The following is a 25,464-nucleotide window of genomic DNA, read 5'->3' on the forward strand; positions in this document are numbered from 1 at the left end:
GGGGACCTGGATACATTGGGACTGAAAAAAAAAGTGGCCTCAGTCCTATGAGGCCAAAAGGGGGACTGTTGGGAATAGAATGATGTTATGTGTTTTACTATAAGTTGTGTTTCACTATATAAGTTTTAGATGTGTGAACAATGAGAATACTGAGATGATTTCAGCTGATCTGAATGTGTTTGCTTTGCAGAAGTGGAAAAGTACAGGAGAGGAAGAGACATGAAGTCTGAGGAGCACATACCGCAATGCTTAGATAACTAGTTTCATATATGGTAAAAAGAATAGAAAGTGATATACAGATAGTAAGGTACAGCACGTGTAGGGAGTTGTGTTGTCTCTTGTCTTTCAAAACAGGAACCACGCCCCCACCGCCAGCGGGAAGGAGTCAGATTAACACGAGGCAGGGGCGTGGTGTGGTGAAGGAGGAAGTGGAACTGCCAATGAGAAGAGGACAACGCCTTGCGTGCACAATGACACTCTGTTACGCTCAAATATAGGCCTACTGGGTCAGGGGAAGGACAGGAGGTCAGACTTTGTGAACTGACACACCTTTGTTGTTCGTCAGGGATGTGAAGTTGAGACCCAGAGCTCTGTAATTTTATTCCTTTACTGCTTAATAAACTACATTAACTGAGACCGAATATCTTCTCCTATTGCTTCATTAAAGAACACGCAGGACTGAGCTCACACATAGCACACTGGAGAGTAGGATGAGACTCTTAGTCCATCAGTTATTAGCAGAAATCTCATTTAACTCCTACTAATACTACTACCATAAATAACCTGGGGGCAATTAAATCAAAGTCAGCTCTCTTTAAAATCCTGGGGACTCAGAAGTTTTATTATCTTACCAGTAGAGGGCTCTTGAATGCTACTAGAACCTCCTCTCTCTTCAGACCTCCAACAAGCTGCAATAACATCACAAAGGCTGATATTGTTTTTCACCTGATGAGTCTCTGTGTGTGTGTCATCAGGACAAAATGTGGTCCAGGTCACACCAATTGTAACAAGAACTATTACAGAAGCTGTTCTGAATATTGTGCCAAGTGATTTTATGTCTGTGTCTGGATAGATTTTGTCAGTGTGATAGCATCACAGTGAGTGGTGTGTAATTGAGATCAAAATAAAGGCTGAGTTAAAACATGGGCGTGGTCCCAAAAAGGGGGCCAGATGTAGGGCAGCAACCCTGGCCTATACTTGTTTCAAGTTGTGGATCCCTGTATCGCAAGTTCATAATGAATACGTCCACCCCATTTATGAGTTCAGAATTCAAACTGGTTAGCACAGCAGAAAATTCATCACCACACACCTTTCATTTCAATGGATTTTCTCCTTCAGTGAATCCTGGAGGAAATAAGCTCTGAAAGGACAGTCAAAGATAATCTCAATTTCTGATGAAACTAGAGCAAAATAACTGAGCTAAATGACAATAACCTGCTGACCAAACCCACATTATCTTATCACTGTTTTTTGTACCTACAACAGCTGCTGTTAAACCGTTGGCTGGAGTTTTCAGCAAAACCACCAGCTTAACTGTCACTGAAAGCTGTCTACCCTTGAACCCATGAGAAGCACTGTTGGACAACCACACACAGGAAAGATTTATGGTCTGGAGGAAGTATTGACAGTATGTTTCCTTTTTTACTTTAAGAATGAGGAATATGTGGTTATCTGGCTGTAGATTCAGTAACTTTTGCAATACTTGCTTTTATTTTCTCTTACTATGTTTATTGTTATGTGACAGTTATGCACCAAAACACCAAGACAAATCTTTTGTACAGTGCCCTCCAAAAGTATTGGAACAGTGAGGCCAATTCCTTTATTTTTGTTGTAGACTGAAAATATTTGGGTTTGACATCAAAAGATGAATATGGGACAAGAGATCAACATTTCAGCTTTTATTTCCAGGTATTTACATCTGGATCTGATACACAACTTAGAAGATAGCACCTTTTGTTTGAACCCACCCATTTTTCATGAGAGCAAAAGTATTGGAACATGTGACTGACAGGTGTGTTTTGTTGCCCAGGTGTCTCCCAATTACATTGATTATTCAAACAATAAATAGCACTGAATGTCTGAGCTCAGTTTCAGATTGGGTAGGATAGGTTTTGCCCGTGCAGACTGCATTTAGAGGTGGAACCAACATGAAAACCAGAGAGCTGTCTATGGGTGAAAAAGAAGCAATTGTGAATCTGAGAGAAGATGGACAATCAATCAGAGCCATTGCACAAACATTGGCCATAGCCAGTACAACCATTTGGAATGTCCTGAAGAAGAAAGAAACCACTGGTGTACTAAGCAACAGACGTCGAACAGGTAGACCAAGGAAAACATCAGCAGTTGATGACAGAAACATTGTGAGAGCTGTAAAGAAAGACCCTAAAACAACTGTTAGTGACATCAGCAACAACCTCCAGAGGGCAGGAGTGAAGGTATCACAATCTACTGTTCGCAGAAGACTTCATGAACAAAAGTACAGAGGCTACACCAGAAGATGCAAACCACTCATTAGCAAGAAGAATAGGAAGGCCAGGCTGGAATTTGCCAAAAGGTACAGAGATGAGCCTCAAAAATTCTGGGAAAAAGTTTTATGGCCTGATGAGACCAGAGCCGCCCCTCCCTAAACGCAGAACACGCGCTGTGCGTAGGGCCTCATCTTCCATGGGGGGCCACATTTTGCGCGAGGGGACGCATTTGCGCATATGCGCAATGGATGCGCACATGCGCTACCGTGAGGCGCGCGTAGAATCAGCTCGAGGAAGGAGAGAAGAGACCTGACCGCCCATGCGTCGCTGCAGTGATTGACAGCACTCGACATATGAACAATAAGAGGGGTGCGCCGGCAGGCACTTGCAGAGCTGCAGCAGGTGAAGAGTTGTCGACATGTCGTCCCAAAGAGCCTCGGGAGTATGTGCGGGGACGGTAGGGCGGGCGGGCTCCACGGAGGGGGAGACCCGAGCCTCGGGGGTATGTGCGGGGCCGGGAGGTCAGACACTCCCAGAGAGGGGAGAGGGAGAAATATAGCTAAATAAGATGAAAATAGAAAAGAATGTCTCTGTATTTTATTTCTGTTTTCAGTGTTTAATTAAGGTGGGAGAGGCGGAGGGCTGAGGAAGATCGGACGCCTCCAGAGAGGGGAGAGGGAGAAATATAACAAAATAAGATTAAATAGGAAAAACCTGTCTCCCTCTTTTATTTTATTTTCAGTGTTTAATCAAGGGTGGGGGATTGAGGTGGTGGAAGTTACTTTCTTTTGATGAGTAATTGATGGCTATTTGTGACTCAGATTTGTTTATTTATTTATTTCAGTTTGAAGTTATTTTTATTTAATATTTATTTATTTATTTCAGGTTGAATTTTTTATTTTATTTGACTCATACAGCCAAACTACTGTATCTACAGTACATTTGTTATTGCCAGTAAAGGTTGTCAAGTTAAATGGCAAGTTGTTGTACGGTCATTTTGTACCTATGATACATTTGGGATGGGGAGAGATGGGGGCCTCCAAATAAAATTTCGCTTAGGGCCCCAATTTGGTCAGGGGCAGCCCTGGATGAGACAAAGATTAACTTTTTCCAAAGTGATGGAAAGGCAAAAGTTTGGAGAAAGAAAGGATCTGCTCATGATCCCAAACATACAAGCTCATCTGTGAAACACGGTGGAGGTAATGTCATGGCTTCTTCTGGGACGGGCTCTTTCATCTTCATTGATGATGTAACACATGATGGCAGCAGCAAAATGAACTCAGAAGTCTACAGAAACATTTTGTCTGCTAATTTAAAGAAAGATGCAACCAAACTGATTGGGAGATCCTTCATCATGCAGCAAGATAACGACCCAAAACACACTGCTAAAACAACAAAGGAGTTCATCAGGGGCAAGAAGTGGAAGGTTTTAGACTGGCCAAGTCAGTCTCCAGACTTAAACCCAATAGAGCATGCATTTTACCTGCTGAAGAGGAGACTGAAGGGAGTAACCCCCCAAAACAAACAACAACTGAAAGAGGCTGCGGTGAAAGCCTGGAAAAGCATCACAAAAGAAGAATACAAAAGTTTGGTGATGTCAGTGGGTCACAGGCTTGATGCAGTTATTGAAAGCAAAGGATTTGCAACTAAATATTAAGTCTCATTCACTTTAATCTATTTTAAGTTTATATGTTCCAATACTTTTGCTCACCTAAAAATTTTGTGTTCCATTACAAATAATGCTATCTTCTAAATTGTGTATCAGATCCAGATGTAAATACCTGGAAATAAAAGCTGAAATGTTGATCTCTTGTCTCATATTCACCTTTTGATGTCAAACCCAAATGTTTTCAGTCTACAACAAAAGTAAACGAATTGGACTCACTGTTCCAATACTTTTGGAGGGCACTGTATATGAAAAGCTACTTGGTAATAAACCTGATTCTGAGGTCTAACATACATTACCCTACATTTTACAAGGAGATCATTATGGAAGCTGGTTTCAAGATAACATTGTACATGCACAGTCAGTAGTTTCTGTAGCTTCTGCAAATCATAGTCAGAAACAGAACCACACCAAAACATGGTTTTGCTTCTCTTTTTGTTCAGCACTGTATAAGCTCTTTATTTTGACCTGAATCACAGTTAGTTTGTTGCCATTTTGCTGGTGTGACAGAGGATTCTGTTGACTTAGTGAAAGACAGAGAGAGAGAGAGAGATATTGATTGATTGATTGATTGATTGATTGATTGATATTGATTGCTTTTGCATGACTCATCACTCAGGAGATGTAATAAATTTCCCACTGCCTTTTCCTGTCGTCACCTTGATAACTTCTATGAGCGATGGTATTCTTGGTATACTTGGATTCTTTCTTCAGCCTGTATTTTTATCAACAGGTGGACTGTTGAACATGTGATAGTTAACTCTGTTGTTATAACATAGCCTAAATATAATTGTTATTTATCAATCTTATTTTTATTTGTTAATAAGTCCTTTTTTTCTTAATTAAATATTTCCTAATCACGTGAGGGGGAGTCACAAAGGAAGACATATTATTCACATTAAGGAAACATTTGAGTTTCCGTGAAAAAAAAAAAATTGCATAAGAGAAACTGAGATTATCTGGGTGGTTTGGTAAAAATCCCATCAGTACATAGACTGATCCAGCAGCACACACAATTTTTGGGAAGCATCTCACAGAGTGGATTAGCCGGTACACAACAGCGTCTGTAGGAGAAAATCACTGCAGAGAAACGTGTCACATACCTCCTCTAACGGGAGTCCACAGGACAGACAGTATCAGGAAACAAACGACGGAACCGTTAATCCCGATCATTCTCCGTTCATCCTCCCCTCTGTATCACTGCTGACCATACAGGAGACTTCCTGAGTGGTTTCGGTTTGTAAATCCGTCAAATGGTTTCGACTCTTTATTGAATCCGAGAAAAAACAACACCTCAGATGATTTCTTGTCAAACTCCGCAGTAAGGAACTGACTGAACTTATTGAACTTATTAAGAACTGCTGGATCACTGGTGACGGACCGCTGCGCAGCTGAAAATCGTGCTAGAGACAACCCATCGATGACGTCACGCTACCCGTGCTGAGAGTCCACAACAGTGGAGACAGTCAGTCAGTTCTCCTACCGCTACATTTCCACACACTGATACTTCCTGCTCCTTTGGGAAACAACATAAACTGTTTCTCATCGTTTAATAAGGTGTAAAATATCCAAAAGATTTTGGACCAATTGGAATCTCACTTCTTTGAAACTTGATTCAGTTTGCTCTTGACATTATTTGTTATCATGATAATCCAGATAATAGGGCTCTGAAATATCTGATTAATCTTGTTATTCTAAATGCTGAACATTTTACTCACAGACAGAAATTCTCTGAGTCACCTCCTGAATCTTTATCTTTTCTCCTAGAATTTAAGTCTCCTCTCAACTCACTCACCCCCCACCACCAAATCACCACCAAATCACCACCAAATCCTCTGACAGAGGATACACTTTGTTCTCTGTATGCTTTTACCCCTGTTTCAGTCTTGAAGTACTGTTACTCTCCACATATACTTTTGTTGTACTTATTTGGTTTCATATTTTTACATGTGCTGTTATTAAATACCTGATGTATTGACAGCAGTGGAGACAGAGCTTCACTTTGAGACCAATATTTTACTTATAGAGAAAAATATTCCCAGAGTTCCTCTACCTAAGAGACTGAGAGAGACTTCAGTCCTACTTGGAGAGAGGGAGGACAGCTGCAGACTGACAGTAAGATATAATGTAGCAGCCTGTCCCCTGTCTCACATCTCACACCTCCGTCTCCATCTGTTATATAGTCTACATGTAAGCTATATGTCATTCACATCTATGGTCCTGTTGGTATTTTTATATAGTTCTATAGTTCATGAATGTTTAGAGTCATCAGTGTTTTATTAGACTCAGTAGAAGAAGTCGCATGTCCCTAATACAACTGGTCTTAAATTAGCAACGTTTTCTTGATTAATCTCTCAGTGAACCTTTTGTTTTTATTCATTTCAGACAATTATACTAATTCATCCTACAATTTGATTTTCAAATGCAGAAAAATAAAAATTCACTCTGTCAGTGTCGATCCAGTGTGGCATGTGTTTGTAATATACTGATTCATCAGTTTCCTGTTTTTAAAGTTAACAAGCAAATATGCTGAATCAAAAGCACTCTGCTGGCCATTTTTAATGTAAACTTTCAGGTGATTAAAACTGTGATATTCACTGAAACAATATAGAAGACGTGCCCTTGGTGTCCTCAAAGGTAGCTATATCCCTAACAGAATGTCTTATAAATATGTATTGCCTTTCCTCTGAAGGTTCTCAGGCTCAGAAGTCTTTAGGCTGGAATGATGCCTTCCAGAAGGCTCAAAATGGAGCTGCAGCTGAGCCACAAAGACACGGCGTCTGAGGGACGAGTCTTTCACAACCATGTTTTCCATTCACCATTCACCAAGTCCTGCCTTTGAATGCTGACTGGCCTAGCATTGGCCAACTCCAACATAAGGTTCAACAACTACTAATACAGCTGCGCTCCATAGATGCTCATGTGACTGTTTCAGATTTTCTTTATTTTCAGGCTGATTTTGTGGATTTTTGAGCTAGTCATGGTTGAACGCTGTGACTGGAGGGATGTATAATAGTGATATACTTAGTGTTTGGAAAGAGATTATAATTATTATTATTATTATTATTATTAATATAAATTGGATATTTCTTCAGGGTGACAGCAGGCTTCATGCTCGCTCCAACAGCTTGACAAACCACCACAAAGGGGCGGGGCTTAGCTAAAGGTCAATTATAAGTCCTCAGGCTGCCTAAGTAGCCTCACAGCTTACAAGGTTGAAGACCTTGGAAAGTAAGCACAATATTTAAATTCCAAAACGCTGAGTTGCGAATCTGGAAATGATGAAAGAAACACATGGTTTTAATATGCATACTCTTGGAGATTTTATTTCAAACATAAATTCAAATAAAACATAAAAACTAGTAGTAGACAAAAGTGCCTGAACATTGGAGCAAACAGAGCAGTTGCACCCCCACTAGGGAGCGAAGGTGTGTTTTTGCATCCCCACTTTTTGATAAAGAAACTTTGCTATTTTTAAACATTTGAGCTAGTTGGAATCAAAAGTACTTACACCTGGCTGTTTCATGTAGTATGAATTAAAAACTACATTTCCCATCCTAACCAAGCTGTTTTCTCATATGAACTCCAGACAATGTTTAAAGATTGAGATCTGAATGTGCCCTTTCACACACGTGACATACTATAGGAGACTTTCTGTGACAGACGCATTCTTACAATGGATGTATAAAGAGACCTGGATACAGTATTAGCAGTGGAGCCCCATTCATTCCTATGAATGTTGGTCAGTGGCGCAAGAGGCCAAAAATGTTCAACTTCCATTTGTAAGATAACCCAGAGCTTTCACATCATTGGGCCCATAGAGCAGGTGCACTAGAAACTTTCCTATCAGAGCAGCTAACTTCCAGTTTAGACCTGCGCTAACTTCAAGGGGAATAAAATTATTTAAGCATGCAGTCCCTCTACACTCTTGAAATCGGACTGAATCAATCAAATCCTGATATTTAAACAAATCATTTGCAGGGGATGTGATGCTTGAAAACTGTATCCATTGGTTTACAGATGTCTCTTTCACAATGTAAATCTTTGGGCCCAACTCATCCCAACTCATCAAATACCGTTGCTTTGCCAGTAGACACACATGTCAAAATATGATGCACTCGGCACCCTCCTGCATCTGTTTTAGATGTTCATGTACAGCATGTCAATTTATACTTGTTACATGCATTGTGTCTTATACCTATATTTTCACAGGAAATGTACAGTTCTGCTCTTTAAATACATACAAATTTTTAAACTAAACTGACAATGTAGGTAAAACACTTCGTTGTCAGATTGATTTCCTCAGGCTTTGGCAACAAAAGCATGTGGTTAGGTTGAGACAAAAAAACATCATGGTTTGGGCTTAAAATTCACATGCAAAATGAACAGCTGCCTCCTGTGTGACAGTCTGGAGTTTGTTCTGAAGTTTTAAACATAAGCAGAAACCTTGCTGTAGCACAGATGAGCTATTAAAATCCAGGTGTTTTTAATGAATTAATCTATCAATAATGTGAAATGGTGCCACATGCATATCTTAAGAGGTTACTTCTCCAACACAAAAGACACAAAGGAGGACTGAGTAAATCATGCCTACATGTGTGTTGACTCAGCAGAGATAACATTAAATGAGAAAAGTTGAGCTGCAATTGAGTAAATATTTGAAAGCAATACAGAATGTCTGAGAGCCTTACTGTATTATAATACATTATATCTTTATATTTTGAATTGTTACCTGACGCCTGAATTTTGTGTTTTCCTTGATGTAAATAAAAACATTTCCACCATAAATTGGAGCGTAAAAATTCACCAGAATGCAGGAAATAAAGTGTTTGAGGCTTGAAAATTTCTGGCTGAAGATGTCTATCATTTTTCCAACTTAAACGTAAAAATTAGATGACACCATGCTCACTTCCACATGACGAAAACAGGCTGCCAAATGTCAAGGCCTGATAATTAGCTGCGAGTGGTACACACTGTGGCACACTGGGTGCTGTATGAAACAACACAACCTGAGTTCATCAGTGGCTTAGGACACCACCATTGCCAAAAATCACAGAGGAGCTCTACCCCTCTCATCCCTCTCCTTAGAGGCAGGGCATTGGGTGGGGGGACATGGGGGAGGACATCCGTTTGCATTAGCACAGTAAATAATTTCTATGATATGAACTAGTGCTGATCCTAATGTTTAATACTCACTTCCATGAATCCAGGTATATCCTGTAGGATCGCCACCTTGTCGATCTGCTGTCTCCTCCTCCTCATCCCCCAGGTGTTCCCTATGATCAGCACACGAGCCACCAACATGGCTGTTGCCACAGATGCTGCCACAGCTGTAAGAAGCATGGGATTATTAGCAGCTGCCTGCAGAGCACCTTGGTCTGCAGCCTTCATCAGACCTGCATCAGTTCGGACTGCAGAGCGGGGAAGAGGCTGAGATACCAACAGATCAGATATATCTGAGGACAAACAGATAACAACTGTGACGTTTCAGAGACAGGATGATATATAATATGGTTGTGTGTGATATCTTGGTCCTGTCTGACTCCACACCTTCCAGACTGAAGAGGAAGAAGGCATCGTCTCCTTTGATGAAGTTTCTGCTCTTTAGTCTGCTGTGGCTGATGAAGGCAGTCGTTCCATATCCTGGGCCTCGATAGTAAAAATTGCCATCAGACTCAAGCACTTTAGAGCCCACTGTACTGGGATTATCCCAGTAGTACTCAGTGCCTGTGGAGAAACAGGTGAACTGTCAATCTCTCTTTGACCAACAAAGCAGCAATAACAGGTGAGTCGAGCTTGGTACACTAAAAGTTATCCCCCGTTCTCTTATCAGAGAACTTCTCATTGGGGTCAGTGGGGACCATTTTGTGCATGGTCATTTGCTGTCTATTGTCAGATTGTTGATCCATCAGGGCCATAGTTGCCTGCTGCCACAGATACAGCCACTTGAGTTTGTGGTCGTCGGGGCCTGAAATCAGGTGGAAGAAGGTGGCCAAGTACCCTGGACGGTTACTATTTCCATTTATGTAGACACCTACCTATAGATCACAAAGCAATCCCATTGGCTATTAGTTTGATGACAAATCTGGCCTCTGGGGGCAATGGCCGATATTTCAGGGGATCCGTTTTAGACAGTGGAACCTGATATCCAGGCCAAGACTTCCTTTTTTTATGCGCCACTCATTGCTTACAGCTCCATTAGCAACTTGAGACACAAGATTATAGTTGGATGGACATTTCGACTAATCTTTATACAAATGTGTTTTATTCTATTAAAGGTAAAGGAAAATACATTAATGGATGTAAAAAGGATTATGGGGAATGTAGTTGCACAGCCATATTACCGGCTCTGTAGGAGAATGCAGATATATAACTACCGTGGCATTCCCACGATGGTATCGAGAATTTATTTCATCGCACCACCGCGAAATTCGATATATCGTTACATGCCTATAATGAACTAATAAATATCAATTCCTGTGTAGTTTTCTGTTACAAATAATAGTCGGATAACACTGCACAGTCAACAATTTGCATACCATATGATTTTTTTCAGTGTCAAAGGTGTTGTGGCACACAAAAGGTTGAAAAACACTGGCCTAGGCAAAAGAGCCTAAATGTTTTTTCCTCCTGTCATTTGCACCCACAAATTGCTTGCAAGATGACTTCTTGTCCAGTAAGTCAAGTTTATCCTGATGGACAGTGGCGACTGGTCAATAGAGGGCGCTAGGAGGCCGCCCCACCACTCTCCCCACATTTCAAAAATAAAATAAAAATATTTTGCAATATATATAAAATTTTTCTGATGAGCAAGATAAATATGGTATAGTTAGTGAGTAAAATGTATCATCTGCAATAAAACGTAGATTAAAAATGTTCTACGTTGTCTTAAGTTACTGATTGGTCAGTTGTTTCCTCCCTGGGGCGCAAGAATCTTTGCCCATAGACTCTCGTTTTAAGTTGTACATGCACAGTTCGCTCCTCTTCAATACAAGAGATAGGAGCTGTCGGGGTGCAGCTCTTCTACGCCCAAAGCTGAATGCAGCTGATTTACATCCCACCGAATCACTAGCAGGATGACAAGTCAGTCACTTATATGCCATTTACTGAATGGCATATAAAACATTTTGCTTTCAAAAATAAAATGCCCCAAGTGGTGAAAAGGCTGCTTTTTTAAATATTTAGCATCATATTTTTTTCTGAACAAAGAAAAGCTCATTTTAGCCCTGTAGTCGTTCAGAATGTGTCATTTTACCCACAAAGTTAACTTCAAATTTATATTATTTATGTTATTCTATTGTAACAACAGATGTATGTTCTCATAAACAGACAACATATCACATGATTTACATGTGTTTCCGAAGTATTTTCTTAGTATACAGAAATATATTAAGTACCACAGATCTTATAAGCTGTAGAATCTTTGCACAAAACTGCACAAGTGAGTCACTTTGGAGCATGTATCTTATTTTTTATTGATTGATTGATTTTTATCTCATTGTTTTATTCTTATTATATTGAACTGTTTTTATTCTTTTAACCTATGTCTTGTAGGGAATTTTGCTCTTGGCGTTTTTAATTATTTGCTTTTATTTCATGCTTTTATTTCATGGATTGCAGCACTTTCTTTCGATTTTAAATTTCTTTCTTGTATTCTGTGTTTTATGTTTAATTTTGATTGTTCAAACTGTGATGGATGTTTTGATTCTCGCACTCTCGCAGTGACATGACGCTGTGTTGTGTTGTGGCAATATTGGAAGGGACACACCCCCCCATACTCCCCAGTTCCTATGCCCTTGGTTGGGAGGATGGAGGCTGGTAGCTGATGTATCCTGGAGCCTCTAACCTGCAGCAGAGATGAGCAGCAGCTACAGAGGTCTCACTTCTTTGTAACTTCACACCTCAGATTTTTTTAAATTTCAAACTTGTAGTCTTAATGTGACACTGACTCAAGTGACATCACTCGAGGACATTTATCAGCCTGCACACAGCTCCCTCTGAAGGCACATAGACATCACACTAGATTTTACACATGAACTAGCAGCTGCTGTATATAAGGCACGTGTTCATCACAAGCAGTGCAGCGTTCAATAGAAGTTTCTGCTAACCAGAGATGGGCAACAATACATCAAAATGTAATTTTTTTTAAGATATTTTTTGGGGCATTTTGCCTTTAATGGACAGGACAGATAAGCATGAGGAGGGCGGTGACAAGCAGCAGGGGGCTGCAGGCTGGATTTAAACCTGGGCCGCTGTGGCAACAGCCTTGTGCATGGGGCGCCTGCTCTACCCACACCGATGCCCCATCAAATTGTATTTTGATACAAAATACAAAATACCTCTCAAATAAATGTATAAAAATACAATACAAAATACTGGTGCCAGAAAATGTATCAAAATAAAATACATGTATTTTGTATTTTCAAATACAGAAAATACTTTTTTTCTTTTTAGCAGCGAGCCGCAGCTTTATAGGTCACTGTCGGTCAGTTGGTCGGTGGGTTGGTCCACAAAGTTTTTTATAAAAAACTCAGAAGTCCTTGACCAAAAATGCTCAAAGTTTGTATACTGCAACTAGAGACCATGAGTAACTATACCAGAAAGAATGCCCACAATTCGTCCATAGGTGGCGCTATACTTACTGATTCAAATCTTTTTGTGAATAACACAAATAGACTTTGACCAAAAATGCTCAGAATTTACATGCTGCAATTAGAGACCACAAGTAGGCTAACTATGCCAGAAAGAACAACCATGATTCATCCATTAATGGCGTGATAGTAGCAAATTTGGTCGCAGCTATTGCAAATTTGTTTGGTATAGCAGAGTATTCAGGTTTGGGCTATAGGATATATATCACAGGGTGTATGTGTGTTTTGGTTTGTGGGTCTGCCCCCCCGCCTCCTGTGGTCAGCGCACTGATTGCTGTGACTAGCAGCCACGGAGCCGTGAGGAAGCATCCAAGGAGAGAGAGAGAGACAGAGAGACAGACAGACAGAGAGAGAGAGAGAGAGAGAGAGAGAGAGAGAGAGAGAGAGAGAGAGAGAGAGATGTGGGATATTCGGAGGATCATGATCCAGAGAGACATCTACAGCTGTGTTCACCCCCCATTAGAGTCTATTTAATTGTTTTCTTTTTATTAGTTTGGTTTTGTTGTGGACATTTGTTTGATTAAGAGTGGTTTCTGTTTTGAATTAATAATTTTGATTTATTTACTTTAGGGGAGCAACACTTAAGGCTGCACCGTTGTATTGTTTATTTAGGAGCCATCTACAACTGATTACAGTTAGACTCTGAAGTAACTTTTTTTTTTTACATGTAGGCTATACCGCTCCACTTCTGGATGCAGTCTGGCCCAGCTGATTGGCAGCCGGTGAACTGGACTTTTTAAGAGACTTTAATCGTGGACTATTTTAGCAAATCTTTTATTTAGTTTTTAAAATAAATTCTTTGTAAAGACTTTACTCTCTGTGTGCTAATTGGCAGAAAAATTTGGGGTTTCACTCCCCGTGACATATACACAAAGCTCTGTTGAACCCTGCAAAAAGGCAGAACAGTCACAGAACTAAGTGTAACTAAGCCATTAAAAGACAACAACTTGATTATGTATATATATACATATATTTATTAACCGGACTTAACAGCCCATAAACTTTTTTGTATCAACAAATAAAATATTTACAGACACCGTGATAATAACATATGAATAGCATTAGGCCTATGTGTACTATAAAAGTCATATAAATAAAAACATCAAGCTCTGCACAGAAAAATGAATAAAAATAAATGGTTAATCAATACAAAAGTGAACAGGTAGGCTAACTTAACAACAAGTGAGTAGCCTATACACTTCCCTCTTTCGTTGGCCAGTGGGATGGTAGAAGGGTTAGTGTTAGGCTATTTTGGTTCTTGAGACCCAACCACTAACAGCAACAAACAACTTTACTGATCCCACGTGAGGCAATTCATTTGTAGCATACTCATCCCAAGCATCAACCACAAAAACATACAGTTTCCTATGTTATGCACAGTCCAGTAAAACAGACCACTAGGTCATTGAATGGCCCAAGTTAAAAAGTTACATCCAATATTATAAGAATGTGTAGCCCATTATTTTTGTTTTTGGATTTGTGGAGAAAGTATTTTGAGTATTATGCTCACAATAATTGCAAACAGTCACACTTCAGTGCAGCGCAGTGTCATCTTGATTCACTGCAGCAGTGGGTTGATAAGCAGCTTGTAGGAAGTTACTCAGGGTCAAACGTTTGTTGCTTCCACACTTTGACTTTGTCTCTTGTCAGGCATTGTTGATTAGTAGGTTATTCTGTAAAAAAAGAACAGAATTTATTACAATTAATTTCACATCAAAGTGAAACTCAAAATAAACTTTATTTAAGTCGGGGCGTCGGTGGTGTGGTGGATGGTGCCGGCGCCCCATGTATAGAGGCGATGCCTCGCTGCAGCGGTCGCAGGTTCGACTCCGACTTGTAACCCTTTGCTGCATGTCAACCCCCACTCTCTCTCTCTCACCCCATTTCACTCTGTCCTGTTCATTAAAGGTGAAAAGCCCCAAAAATAATCTTTAAAGAAAAAAAAAAAACTTTATTTAAGTGTCTTCAGTATAAAGAATAAAATAAGGTGAATGACATAATTTTGGAACATTTAATGTCAGTGTCAGATTAAATTTGCTATTCTGATGAATTGTTGTACAGTAAATTAAACTACGTACTGTAACAGTATAATTAGCTCGACTGCAGCCAGCTACCATATTAAAATGTTTCTAACATGTTACTGCATCAATAATAATAAAACCAATATTATAAAAATGTAGTGAGAAAGACCATCATAGTGAGTACTTTAATTTTTAAAATGTGGTCTGGCTACTTAAATAAAGGATCTGAACACAGCAGCAGTGCTTCTGTATTTAATATGGAAGATATACTTACACTTTGAGTGACATGTAGTTCCACGTGAGGTCCTCTTAGTTTCTGTGTCCAACACACAACATCATCAGAACAACATAGACAAATAATAATTAGCAGATTAAGACAGAATGTCTTTTCTTACCTTTTTATATATGCAGTAAAACACAAGACCTGCAATCAATACAACCACGACTCCAACCACAACGACTCCAACCACCACGCCTACAATAACTCCTGTAGCTCCTGAAACAGAAGAAGAGTCAGTGTTATTAGCAGAAATCTCATTTAACTACTACTAATACTACTACCATAAATAACCTCACATTAAGATATTGTCATTGAACAATCCACATTCTCACACACACCGATTTTTAAGAAACTTCTGGGTAGGGCTGGCTGGGAAATACATTGATATTATATCTTGATATGAGACTAGATATCAGCTTGAATTTTGGATATCCTGATATCATAAGTGTCTCTTCCTCATTTTAAAGGCTGCATTACAGTAAAGTGATGTAATTTTCTGAATTTACCAAACTATTCGAACTGTTATTTGTCTCCATCCACTGAGTCATTATATCCATATTACTGATGAATATTTATCAAAATCTCATTGTGTAAATATTTTGTGAAAGCACTGATAGTCCACACCACACTATCGTCGCAATATCAATATTGAGGTATTTGGTCAAAAATATCATGATATTGATTTTCTTCATATCGCCCAGCCTCACTTCTGGAACATTTTGAATACTGCTCACTTGTCCATCTCACAGAGCAAATAATATTTTTCCATTTCTACAAGTGGTAAATGGACTTGTTCTTGTAAAGCATCTTTCAAGGCTTCTGAAAGCACTTTTACACTACATGCCTCATCACCCATTCACACACACATTCATACACTAGTGTCAGAGGATACCATACAAGGTAATAGTAATTATGATGCATTTCATTTATGGGCGCCTTTCAGGGCATTCAAGGACACCCTACAAGACAAAAAACAAACAAAATCAAATCCTGGTTTTCTTCAAATCTCCTAAAACTCAACAGTGACAAACTAACAAACGCAGACTAACAAACAAAAAAACATGTTACTCATAACAAACCAGAAATTAAATGACCATAGGTCATTGCTCTGCTGCACATTTCATATTTTACTGTGTTGATGATTGATTTTAATTTTAATTGTCTTTTACTTGTTCTGTAAGGTGACCTTGAGTGCCTTGAAAGGCGCCTTTAAATAAAATGTATTATTATCATTATCGTTAAAAAAAAAAAAAAAAACAAGCAGCAATGTATCCACAGATCACAAAGTCAAACAGTTCAGTAATATGCAATAATAAGTTAATGAAATAACTAGACAAGAATCCAAATTACAAATATTAGGTATAAAATCATGATCATAAACTCATAATGCGTGTCACACATTAAATCAGACTGAATACGTCAGTTTGAGAGGGTGTGTTTTCAGATGGGATTTGAATGTGGACAGGGAGTCAATATTGCGGATGTCACAGGAGAGAGAGTTCCAGAGCGGCTGAAGGTTTTAGAACCCATGGTAGTCAAGATGCAGATGGTGATGTGAACTGGATTGCAGAAGAGGATCTAAGAGTATGAGAAGGTGTGTAGATATGAAGGAGTTCAGAAAGATAGAGAGGGGCTGGGTTATGATAAACAAATTAGTGAACACCCAAGCAAAGCCCTAACAACCACATGACAACCACCACCACGCAACGTTTTAACAATGAGCTATGATGCCCTCGCAGCCACCTACAAAGTCCAGCTTACTTACATCCAGTGGTTGGATAGTTTGACGGCCGCCCTGTTTGGTTCATCCTGCTGTCGCTCTGTTTTCTAAGGCTGTAGATCTGTCTGAGGTTAATAAGCAGCATGGAACACACTGAGGTCAGGTGTGCATCATGCTTAAAATCATTTCTGAAGTTAACTGGCAACATATGAGGGAGGCGAAAATTGGGGTGATGTGACCTACGATTTGTCCCGGTGAAAATTCTCAGTCATCCAGGTCATGGTTATCTTAAGTGCTATCTTGTAGGCAATAAGAAATGCAAGCAAGTCCAGCTGCCTACGAGATAGCACCTCCAACCTGTGCACTAAAACACCACATGGACCAAACTGTCAGTCTTGCTTGTTCTGATCATTGCAACACCAGAAAAACTGATAAGCTGCCTCTTTGACCTCTGGTTGAAACCCTGTCCAAATATTAAACCTCTAATTTTCTTGCTGATGATTTGAATGACAGTTGTTGCTCAGACAGACTGTATCTTACCTTCCTCTATCATCAAAAGAGTGTTTGTCACATATGTCTCCTCATCATCACTGAGCTCACAGGTGTATATCCCCTCCTGAAATGAAGATAAGTGCTGTAGTGTGAGGCTGCCTGACTCAGACACACTCTTCACCTGCTGCCTCCACTCCTTTGACACTGTGTAGAGGACGTTGGCCCTGGTCTGGTTCAGGATCATCTGACTGTAGCTGAACCTCCAGATGAGGCCTGTTCGGGAAGCATTTGAAGTGGTGCAGAGTATTGTTGTTTCACTGCTGGAACCACTGACAGAAGCTGAAAAGAAATAACACAAAAAGCAGGTTTTGTTTGTGTTCCTGTTTCTTTCTCTGTTAGTTTGCAGTAAATCAGAGAAGCTAACAACCAAATTTCAGTTTAACTGAAAATAGTTTCATCACAGCTGCAGGTTTTATACTGTGTAGGTGCAGTCAGAGAGGAATCTTTCTTTACTCAATGAAGGGCTGATATCAACATGACAATCATGACAGATTAGAGATAACACTCACGCAGTTGCCTCAAACTGGCTCTCCTCCTGTTTCTGCGAGTGCTGACGGTGCAGCTGTAGACAAGATCAGTAACTGAAACTGTCAGATAACTGTTGATGTTGTAGAGCTGCTGTTCAGTCTGATGGACTGTGGTTTTGTTCTGGAGGGTCATGTTGGATGGAGGGTTGGTGGACCAGGTGAGCTGAGGCTCAGGGTAGATCCCCTCTGAGCTGCAGGTGATCCTGTTTTCTACCTGCTGAATGTCGACCTTATGGACTGGAGCTGCAGAAACAGAGGATCTTAATGGCATATACGGATAAATTCACTGATAATTTAAGATTTAAAATGTTTTCTTTTAACAGTTTCATACAGTTTATTTTAAGTCAACGACTGTGTGTGTTTACTGTGTGTTTCTCATACCGTCCACTTTCAGGTTGATAATTGACTCCTTGACTCGTCTGGTGGTGCTGGTGATGCACTTATATGTGTTCTGGTCCTGAAGCTCCACCCCTGATAGCTGCAGCGAGGCATTTCCTCTGGAGATCTGGTCCTTGAACAGTGACGTCCTGCCTCTGAAGCGCTGGTCCTGCTGTGCCAGCCGGTCTTGGTTGAGGAAGTAGGAGTGGACACGAGGGTCTCCTGCTTTCACCTGAATCCAGTGGATGACTGCTTCAGTGCCGACCTGGAAGCTGCACGGTAAGATGCAGCTCTCCATGAAAACACAGGACACCTCAGCATCTGAGAATGAAATAAAGAGACACTCAATAAGGTGTGACATTGGGGTGGGGTGGGGGGGGCAATTAAATCGAAGTCAGCTCTATTTAAAATCCTGGGGACTCAGAAGTTATCTTGTCTTACCAGTAGAGGGCCCCTTGAATGCTCCTAGAACCTCCTAGCTCAGAGTTCTCTCTTCAGACTTCCAACAAGCTGCGACAACATCGCAAAGGCTGTTATTGTTTTTCACCTGATGAGTCTGTGTGTGTGTGTCATCAGGACAAAATGTGGTCCAGGTCACACCAATTGTAACAAGAACTACTACAGAAGCTGTTCTGAATATTGTGCCAGGTGATTTTATGTCTGTGTCTGGATAGATTGTGTCAGTGTGATAGCATCACAGTGAGTGGTGTGTAATTGAGATCAAAATAAAGGCTGAGTTAAAACATGGCCGTGGTCCCAAAAAGGGGGCCAGAGGTAGGGCAGCAACCCTGGCCTATACTTGTTTCAAGTTGTGGATCCCTGTATTGCAAGTTCACAAAGAATACGTCCACCCCATTTATATCAAAGAGTCAGAGGCCGTTTACATGTTGCCGGCTATTTTCATAAACGGACATTTCACCGTCTCTGTTTTTAAAAAGATCTTCGTTTACACTTACCCGTGTATATATACACAAGAGCATGCCAAACCTGTAGGTGGCAGTGTAACGAGAAGCTCAAGCCTTCCATGTATCCATTGTCACCATAGCAACATAGGTTGCACTTTTGACACAGGCGCAAGTTCCGGTGCATGCTGTGACGTCGGCTGCCTATAACTCCGTTTATCTCCGTTTATCTCAGTTTACATGCAAACGCGCAACCGGAGTTTTCCAAAATCTCCACTCTGGCCGGAGTTTTTAGAAAGACTCGTTTTCAGAGGAGAAATCTCCGTTTGCGTGTAAACGAAGGGCACAAACGAAGGAAGACGTCTCCGTTTATCAAAATCACTGTGTACGTGTAAACGGCCTCTCAAACTGGACACCACAGCAGAAAATTCATCACCACACACTTTTAGGCCCTGTTTAGACGACAACGGTTTCTCTAAAAACAGAAAAGTCTGTCCTTTGCGTTTTAAAAAACTTCTGCGTTTATATTACGACGTTATTGAAACGATCCCCGTTCACACAGAGCCGGAAAATCTACTGAAAACACTGTAGTATGCACACTAGGCCAATGGGTGGCAGTGTAAATTTGCAAAGCAACACCACGGCATGACGTCATGCGACGCGCTGAAGCGCCTTCCTCTACAACGCGGTGATTACAAATCAAAACAAAGAAGTCACAATGGCGAAAGCATGCACAGATAACTTGAGAGTAACAGATCTACACTTCACTTCAAATCAACAGGGTGAGCAGCACAAACAGAGCTTGGCATTGTTGTTGTGACGGTCGGCATGCCTAGTGACTGGAACCGTAATGTGCATGTGCGAAGTCTCCGTGTCAGACAATGTTAGTACACTAAACTTAGCTTTATTAAATATCAGATTTCTGGCTGGCAAGTGTAATTGTAATTTCATTTTCTTTGTGTATTCTTTGTGTTTTCAAATACTTCAGAATGTCTAGACCTCTTAACCTCACACCTAGATACAAAATCCTGCAGGATACGCCAGGTGTGAAACACACCCTAGGGGGTTGGAGCCAATAGCTGCGGCAGACGAAAGAGTTTGAAAACAACGGGTAGGGGCACTGCTCCCTGCCGCAGACAGAAGGGTGTGAAACACACCGTAAGAGGCGTTCCTCAGGTATAAATGTTTAGGCTTTCCTATGTTCGGGGTCTTTTGTCATTTTGACCGCTCGTGTGATGACTGACCTTTTCTTTACAAAGAAAATAAAAACCTTGTCAGTCGGCAGAAGTCTCTATTTCATTATTCACCAGCAGCAGAGAATTTCCACAACAATTTGGTGTCAGAAGTGGGATCCCTTGAGCGATCGTCTGGACGGGACGCGGACAGTGACAGGCCATCCTGGAAAGAAAAAGATTTCCAGCCTCCAACCTCAAATCCTCTTCTGAGAAGGGAGGACTGACCACAAACGCCCCAGATCGTCGCCGCTGGGATTTCCAAGAACGCAATTCAGCTAAATTCATCTGGTGAGCACTGAAATATTGACATTTAACTTTTCTTTTCTTTAAAATTTGGGTTTAAAATTGGCATAACATTTCCGTTTCTCATGTTATCCACAATCGATCTTCGGCTTTTGTCGCTTGTAGCCTAAACGAAGCGAGCGGCTTTTGTCGCTTGTAGCCAAAACGAAGCGACCTGCTTTTGTCTCTTGTAGCTTAAACGAAGTGACCTGGTATTTTCTATCACTTGTGGCCGTAACTAAGTGATCCTTACAGAGACGTCTGTATTGTAATAGTCGTGCATGACCTCCATTTGGAATGGGGAGTAAAAATTCCATCGAGGTTGGACCTCCGGTGGGGCTGATTGTGGATATTATGAGAAGGAAATATGGGGATAAAAGTCTAAAATATTTAAATGTCTGGACAGCTGAGTTTGGTTTCCCAATAGGGGGATCCCTCAGTTTAAAAAACATATCAAAATTAGAAGAAAAACTGAAGGGCAAAGAACAAGAAATGAGAAGGAAAAAGAAAGTTTCTGTGAAAAAAAAAAAAAATTGAAAAATTGAAAAATTGAAATTATAGAAGGTCAAAAAGAATGTTTACAGATGTGGAAAGGAGAAGCTTTAAATGTGAATAGGTTGAAACCAATAAAAAGCAAAATTCACACACACAAAGAACACCAGACTTGCAGGTCTCCTCTCTCCACAGTTGGCGGCTTTGAAGCTGGATCCAGATCTCAACGGCAACCCACCATTTCATCCTTCATTCAACACCTACAGTGGCCTTCAACTACCTGATGAGTCAAGCGATTCTCCAGATGTATGGGAAATTCATCTCTGCAATTGTTTCTTAAATGGACTAAAACCGGACATTGCCTCAGCTGTTACAAGTGCCTGCATCGTTTGGAATGATGCACGCCTGTCCGAACTTCGCAGACACGCCATACATGCCCATGACCAAATACCCTAAGATAAAGAAAAAAAGAAGAGACAACACAGAAGGAGCTTCACATGGCAGCAATAACCATGTATAACACAGTTATACAACATGGACAACCAGGTCATGAACTTAGAGGGAAAGAACGCGGCCGACACAAGAACTGGGGAAGAAAAACTCCAAATGATGTCTGTTTCCTCTGTGGCCAATGTGGACACTGGAAACATGATTGTCACAGAAATACCTCATCAACCTCAGCAGACAAGTCGGACTGAAAATGGTTGGGGGTTGTTGGAGAGAGATGGACTCCTGCTGACAAGCCAAGCCAACTTGTGGGGCCGGAAGAAGGTACTGCACCACACTCAAACACACACACACACACAGACACACTGAGCAGATTAATACACAAGCTATTGAGAGTTCAGACAACACATATGCAATTGCTCTAACATATGTTCACTACACATCTGATCATTTCAACAAGTTTCCACAACATACATTGACCATCACAGAACAAAATGTTGTATTCTTAGTTTGACTCAGGAGCCACACATTTCTGTGATAAAAGTTTTAGAATTCACTAAAAAAAACAAAATTAAGTGGAGATTATGTGTACTCTGTTGGTTCATCAGGTCAAACAATTAGAGAAAACATTACTATCCCACTCAAATGTGCGGATGAGTCAAATACAAGCTCCAAACATGAATTCTTGCTCTCTGAAGTCTGTCCCATTAACCCGATGGACAGGGACTTGATGTGCAAATTAGGCCTTTGTCTGATCTCAACCCCAGACGGTGTCAAAGTTCACAGACTATCGGATCTAGAGCCAAATTTTCCACACTCCTTTGTTCACCACACCCCAGACCTACAGTATATCAATGGAAATTGCAACCATTAGCTGCCTCTGAGATTGTGACTTTAGCTAGAGAAACAGTTTCAACAGCTACAATAGATTTTATGACACCAGAGGACCTGCATTGCACCTCTCATGTGTCACCAGGACCTGATGAGCCATATGAGGAAGGTTGGTTGAGGGAGAGATTTGACAAACTCACATTGACACACATTTATTGAACACAACACAAGTGTGCTATATCAGTCTCTCTCACACCAGCTCAATGTGACATATACCATGGACCATTCAGTCCCACACCTCACACTTGCAAAACACACAGATAACTGGGAAGATTTGGGCCCATTTATAAAATCATGTCAGCGCGCAGCCGATTGGCAAGAAACATCTGATCGATCTATTTTATTTTCACCAACACTGCAGTGCTACTCTAAAACTTTAACATCTGTTGTGCACACTCAAAGAAAAATCCAGCTGGTACCTAAAAGCACTTCTAAATCTTTTGGGGTTTTTTTGTCTGAAGAACAATCTACACAGCCCTATAGGAGGTCCCTAAGACACTGTGGGCTGTCCGTAAGTATGATGTTGGCCTCATCAAAGACTGTGAACCTGTTCTCATCACTCCAAAATCAGACTTTAGACCTTGCAAGGCTCAATATCCACTTAAACAAGAAGCCATCAATGGCATACCACCAGTCTTTGAGTCTCTTAAAGCAGCAGGAGTAATTGTTCCCTGTGATGACTCTCCAGTGCGCATACCTTTGTTCCATTTAGCTCCCAAAATTCAATGCTGCTGTTTGTAAATGCCTTGCTCATACTAACAACTCAGATTCTGTCTCTCTAGGAAACGCAAGAGCCGATGCCGCTGCAAAAAGAGCTGTACTCCAACCCACTATCCTTGATACTTTGTTTGTTTCAACTCCAGTCTCTATTCCCAGCTCTCTTACAGCAATACAGTCCTTGCCACACCACAAGAAAAGACGTTGTGCAGACGCTGTGGTGCCACACAGGAAGAAGCAGTGTGGCGGGGCCCCGATGACAAACCTTGCCTGCCCAAACATTTCTTTCCTCACTTTGCGAAATTGACACATGGATTGGACCATGTGTCAAAAGGGGGGATGTTGGATGCCATAACTCAACACTGGTTCACCAAAGGGTTTTCAGTTCATGCACAGAAGTTTTGTCAATCATGTATGGTTTGTGCAACAGATAACGCAGGTAAAACCAAAACAATCACACACGCCGTTCACCCACCACAAGACAGACCATTCCAACATTTGAATACCAACTAAACTGAGCAGCGATAATGGCTCACACTTTGTCAATTCTGCAATAACCCAAATCAGTAATTTTCTTACCATTGACCTCAAACAACATTGTGCATACCACCCGGCCAGTGGAGGTGCTGTCGAACAAGAAAATTGCACTCTGAAATCAAAATTGGCCAAGTGTTGTGAGGAAACGGGACTGCCATGGACAAAAGCTCTGTCTATTGTCCTAATGCATATGAGAATGAGAAAAAGGTCCAGAGTGAACATGAGTCCCTTTGAAATTCTTTTTGGCAGACCTCCATCCCTAGGAGTGGAGCCTGTAACCAGGCCACTCCCCTCCACTGGCCTATGTGAGGATGACATGTTACAATATTGCAAAAACTTATCTTCCACTCTCTCTCTAATCTCTCAGCAGATGAAATCAGCCCTTCCACCACCAGCTTCCACATCACTCCATGATTTCCAACCTGGCGACTGGGTGGTGATAAAGGACCTAAGAAGGCAACACTGGCACTCCAAATGCTGGCGAGGTCCATTCCAGGTGCTCCTGACAATGCATACAGCCACGGCAGGAAGGTCCCTGAGCCAACAGAGGAACTCAGCTGTCGATGCGAGGACGGACAACGCCAGGACGAATGAGCTCATCAGAGGACGACACGAGGAGTAACTCTGTGAATTCATCAGACACCAACTAGATGTGCAGGACTAGCAACGCAAACCTTTTCCCACCAGACTACACCATGCACCACCTGATCCTGACCCTATCATGCGATGCTGATAGAGGTCTACACCTACAAACCTGCCAAGACTGTCACTCTGACAGAAGGACAAAGTGTAACATTCAGCTGTACTGTTTCACCCTGAAATTTGACAATCAGGTCAAATTCACACATATTATGAACGTTAACAATGCCGATCAAAATTCAGCCTCATTTCACATTCCTGATCCCCATCATTACCCCAGCTCAGACTCAGACTCTGATGATGACATTTTATAAATAATGTTTTCTTTTTTTTTTTGTTTTTTTTGTCCTCTCTCTCTCTCTCTCTCTCTCTCTCTCTCTCTCTCCTTCAATTTTTACATACGTATTTTTTGTTCCCTTTCTTTTCTTTTTTTTTGTTTTAGTGATTAATCAATAATCAAAAGGGGGAATTGTAATTGTAATTTCATTTTCTTTGTGTATTCTTTGTGTTTTCAAATACTTCAGAATGTCTAGACCTTTTAACCTCACACCTAGATACAAAATCCTGCAGGATACGCCAGGTGTGAAACACACCCTAGGGGGTTGGAGCCAATACTTGCAGCAGACGAAAGAGTTTGAAAACAACGGGTAGGGGCACTGCTCCCTGCCGCAGACAGAAGGGTGTGAAACACACCGTAAGAGGCGTTCCTCAGGTATAAATGTTTAGGCCTTAACCTGTTTTAACCTTGTCGGTCGGCAGAAGTCTCTATTTCATTATTCACCAGCAGCAGAGAATTTCCACAACACCAGTCACTATTAATTAATGATTTTATTATCAAGAGAAACCTTGATTTTATGTTTTTAACTGAAACTTGTGTGGCATCACAAGGGGACATGTAATGGAGGGACGCTACATTCCCATACAGGAGCAGCTGCCACATCACAAAATGGCAGCCGTGGCACACACTACGGCCTAATCCCAAACCACTCCCTACCCACTACCACTTCACTACCGAGTGTCACTCCAAATCAAGTTACACTCGCAGCTGCGGAGGGCACT

General features: G+C 41.0%; 1 protein-coding gene across 6 annotated transcripts in view; it reads right to left on the reverse strand.

Annotated features, from left to right (window-relative positions):
* The window catches only part of LOC117264967 (uncharacterized), a 41,405-nt gene that overhangs the window by 9,551 nt on the left and 6,390 nt on the right, over positions 1–25,464 (reverse strand). For 3 of the 6 annotated variants that reach the window (XM_078162758.1, XM_078162760.1, XM_078162763.1), the window contains exons 2-4: positions 18,267–18,584; positions 17,868–18,128; positions 17,347–17,637 (exon numbers count right to left, since the gene is read on the reverse strand). In XM_078162758.1, the coding sequence (XP_078018884.1) occupies positions 17,347–17,637; positions 17,868–18,128; positions 18,267–18,584 (870 nt within the window). Of the gene's footprint in view, positions 1–9,723; positions 9,862–11,774; positions 14,459–15,080; positions 15,123–15,201; positions 15,303–17,346; positions 17,638–17,867; positions 18,129–18,266; positions 18,585–18,704; positions 19,838–25,464 lie in introns of those variants that run through there. The other 3 variants (XM_078162762.1, XM_078162761.1, XM_078162759.1) reach the window with 3 other exon arrangements.

The sequence above is a fragment of the Epinephelus lanceolatus genome, chromosome 20 (genome assembly GCF_041903045.1).
Source record: "Epinephelus lanceolatus isolate andai-2023 chromosome 20, ASM4190304v1, whole genome shotgun sequence".
NCBI lineage: Eukaryota > Metazoa > Chordata > Actinopteri > Perciformes > Serranidae > Epinephelus > Epinephelus lanceolatus.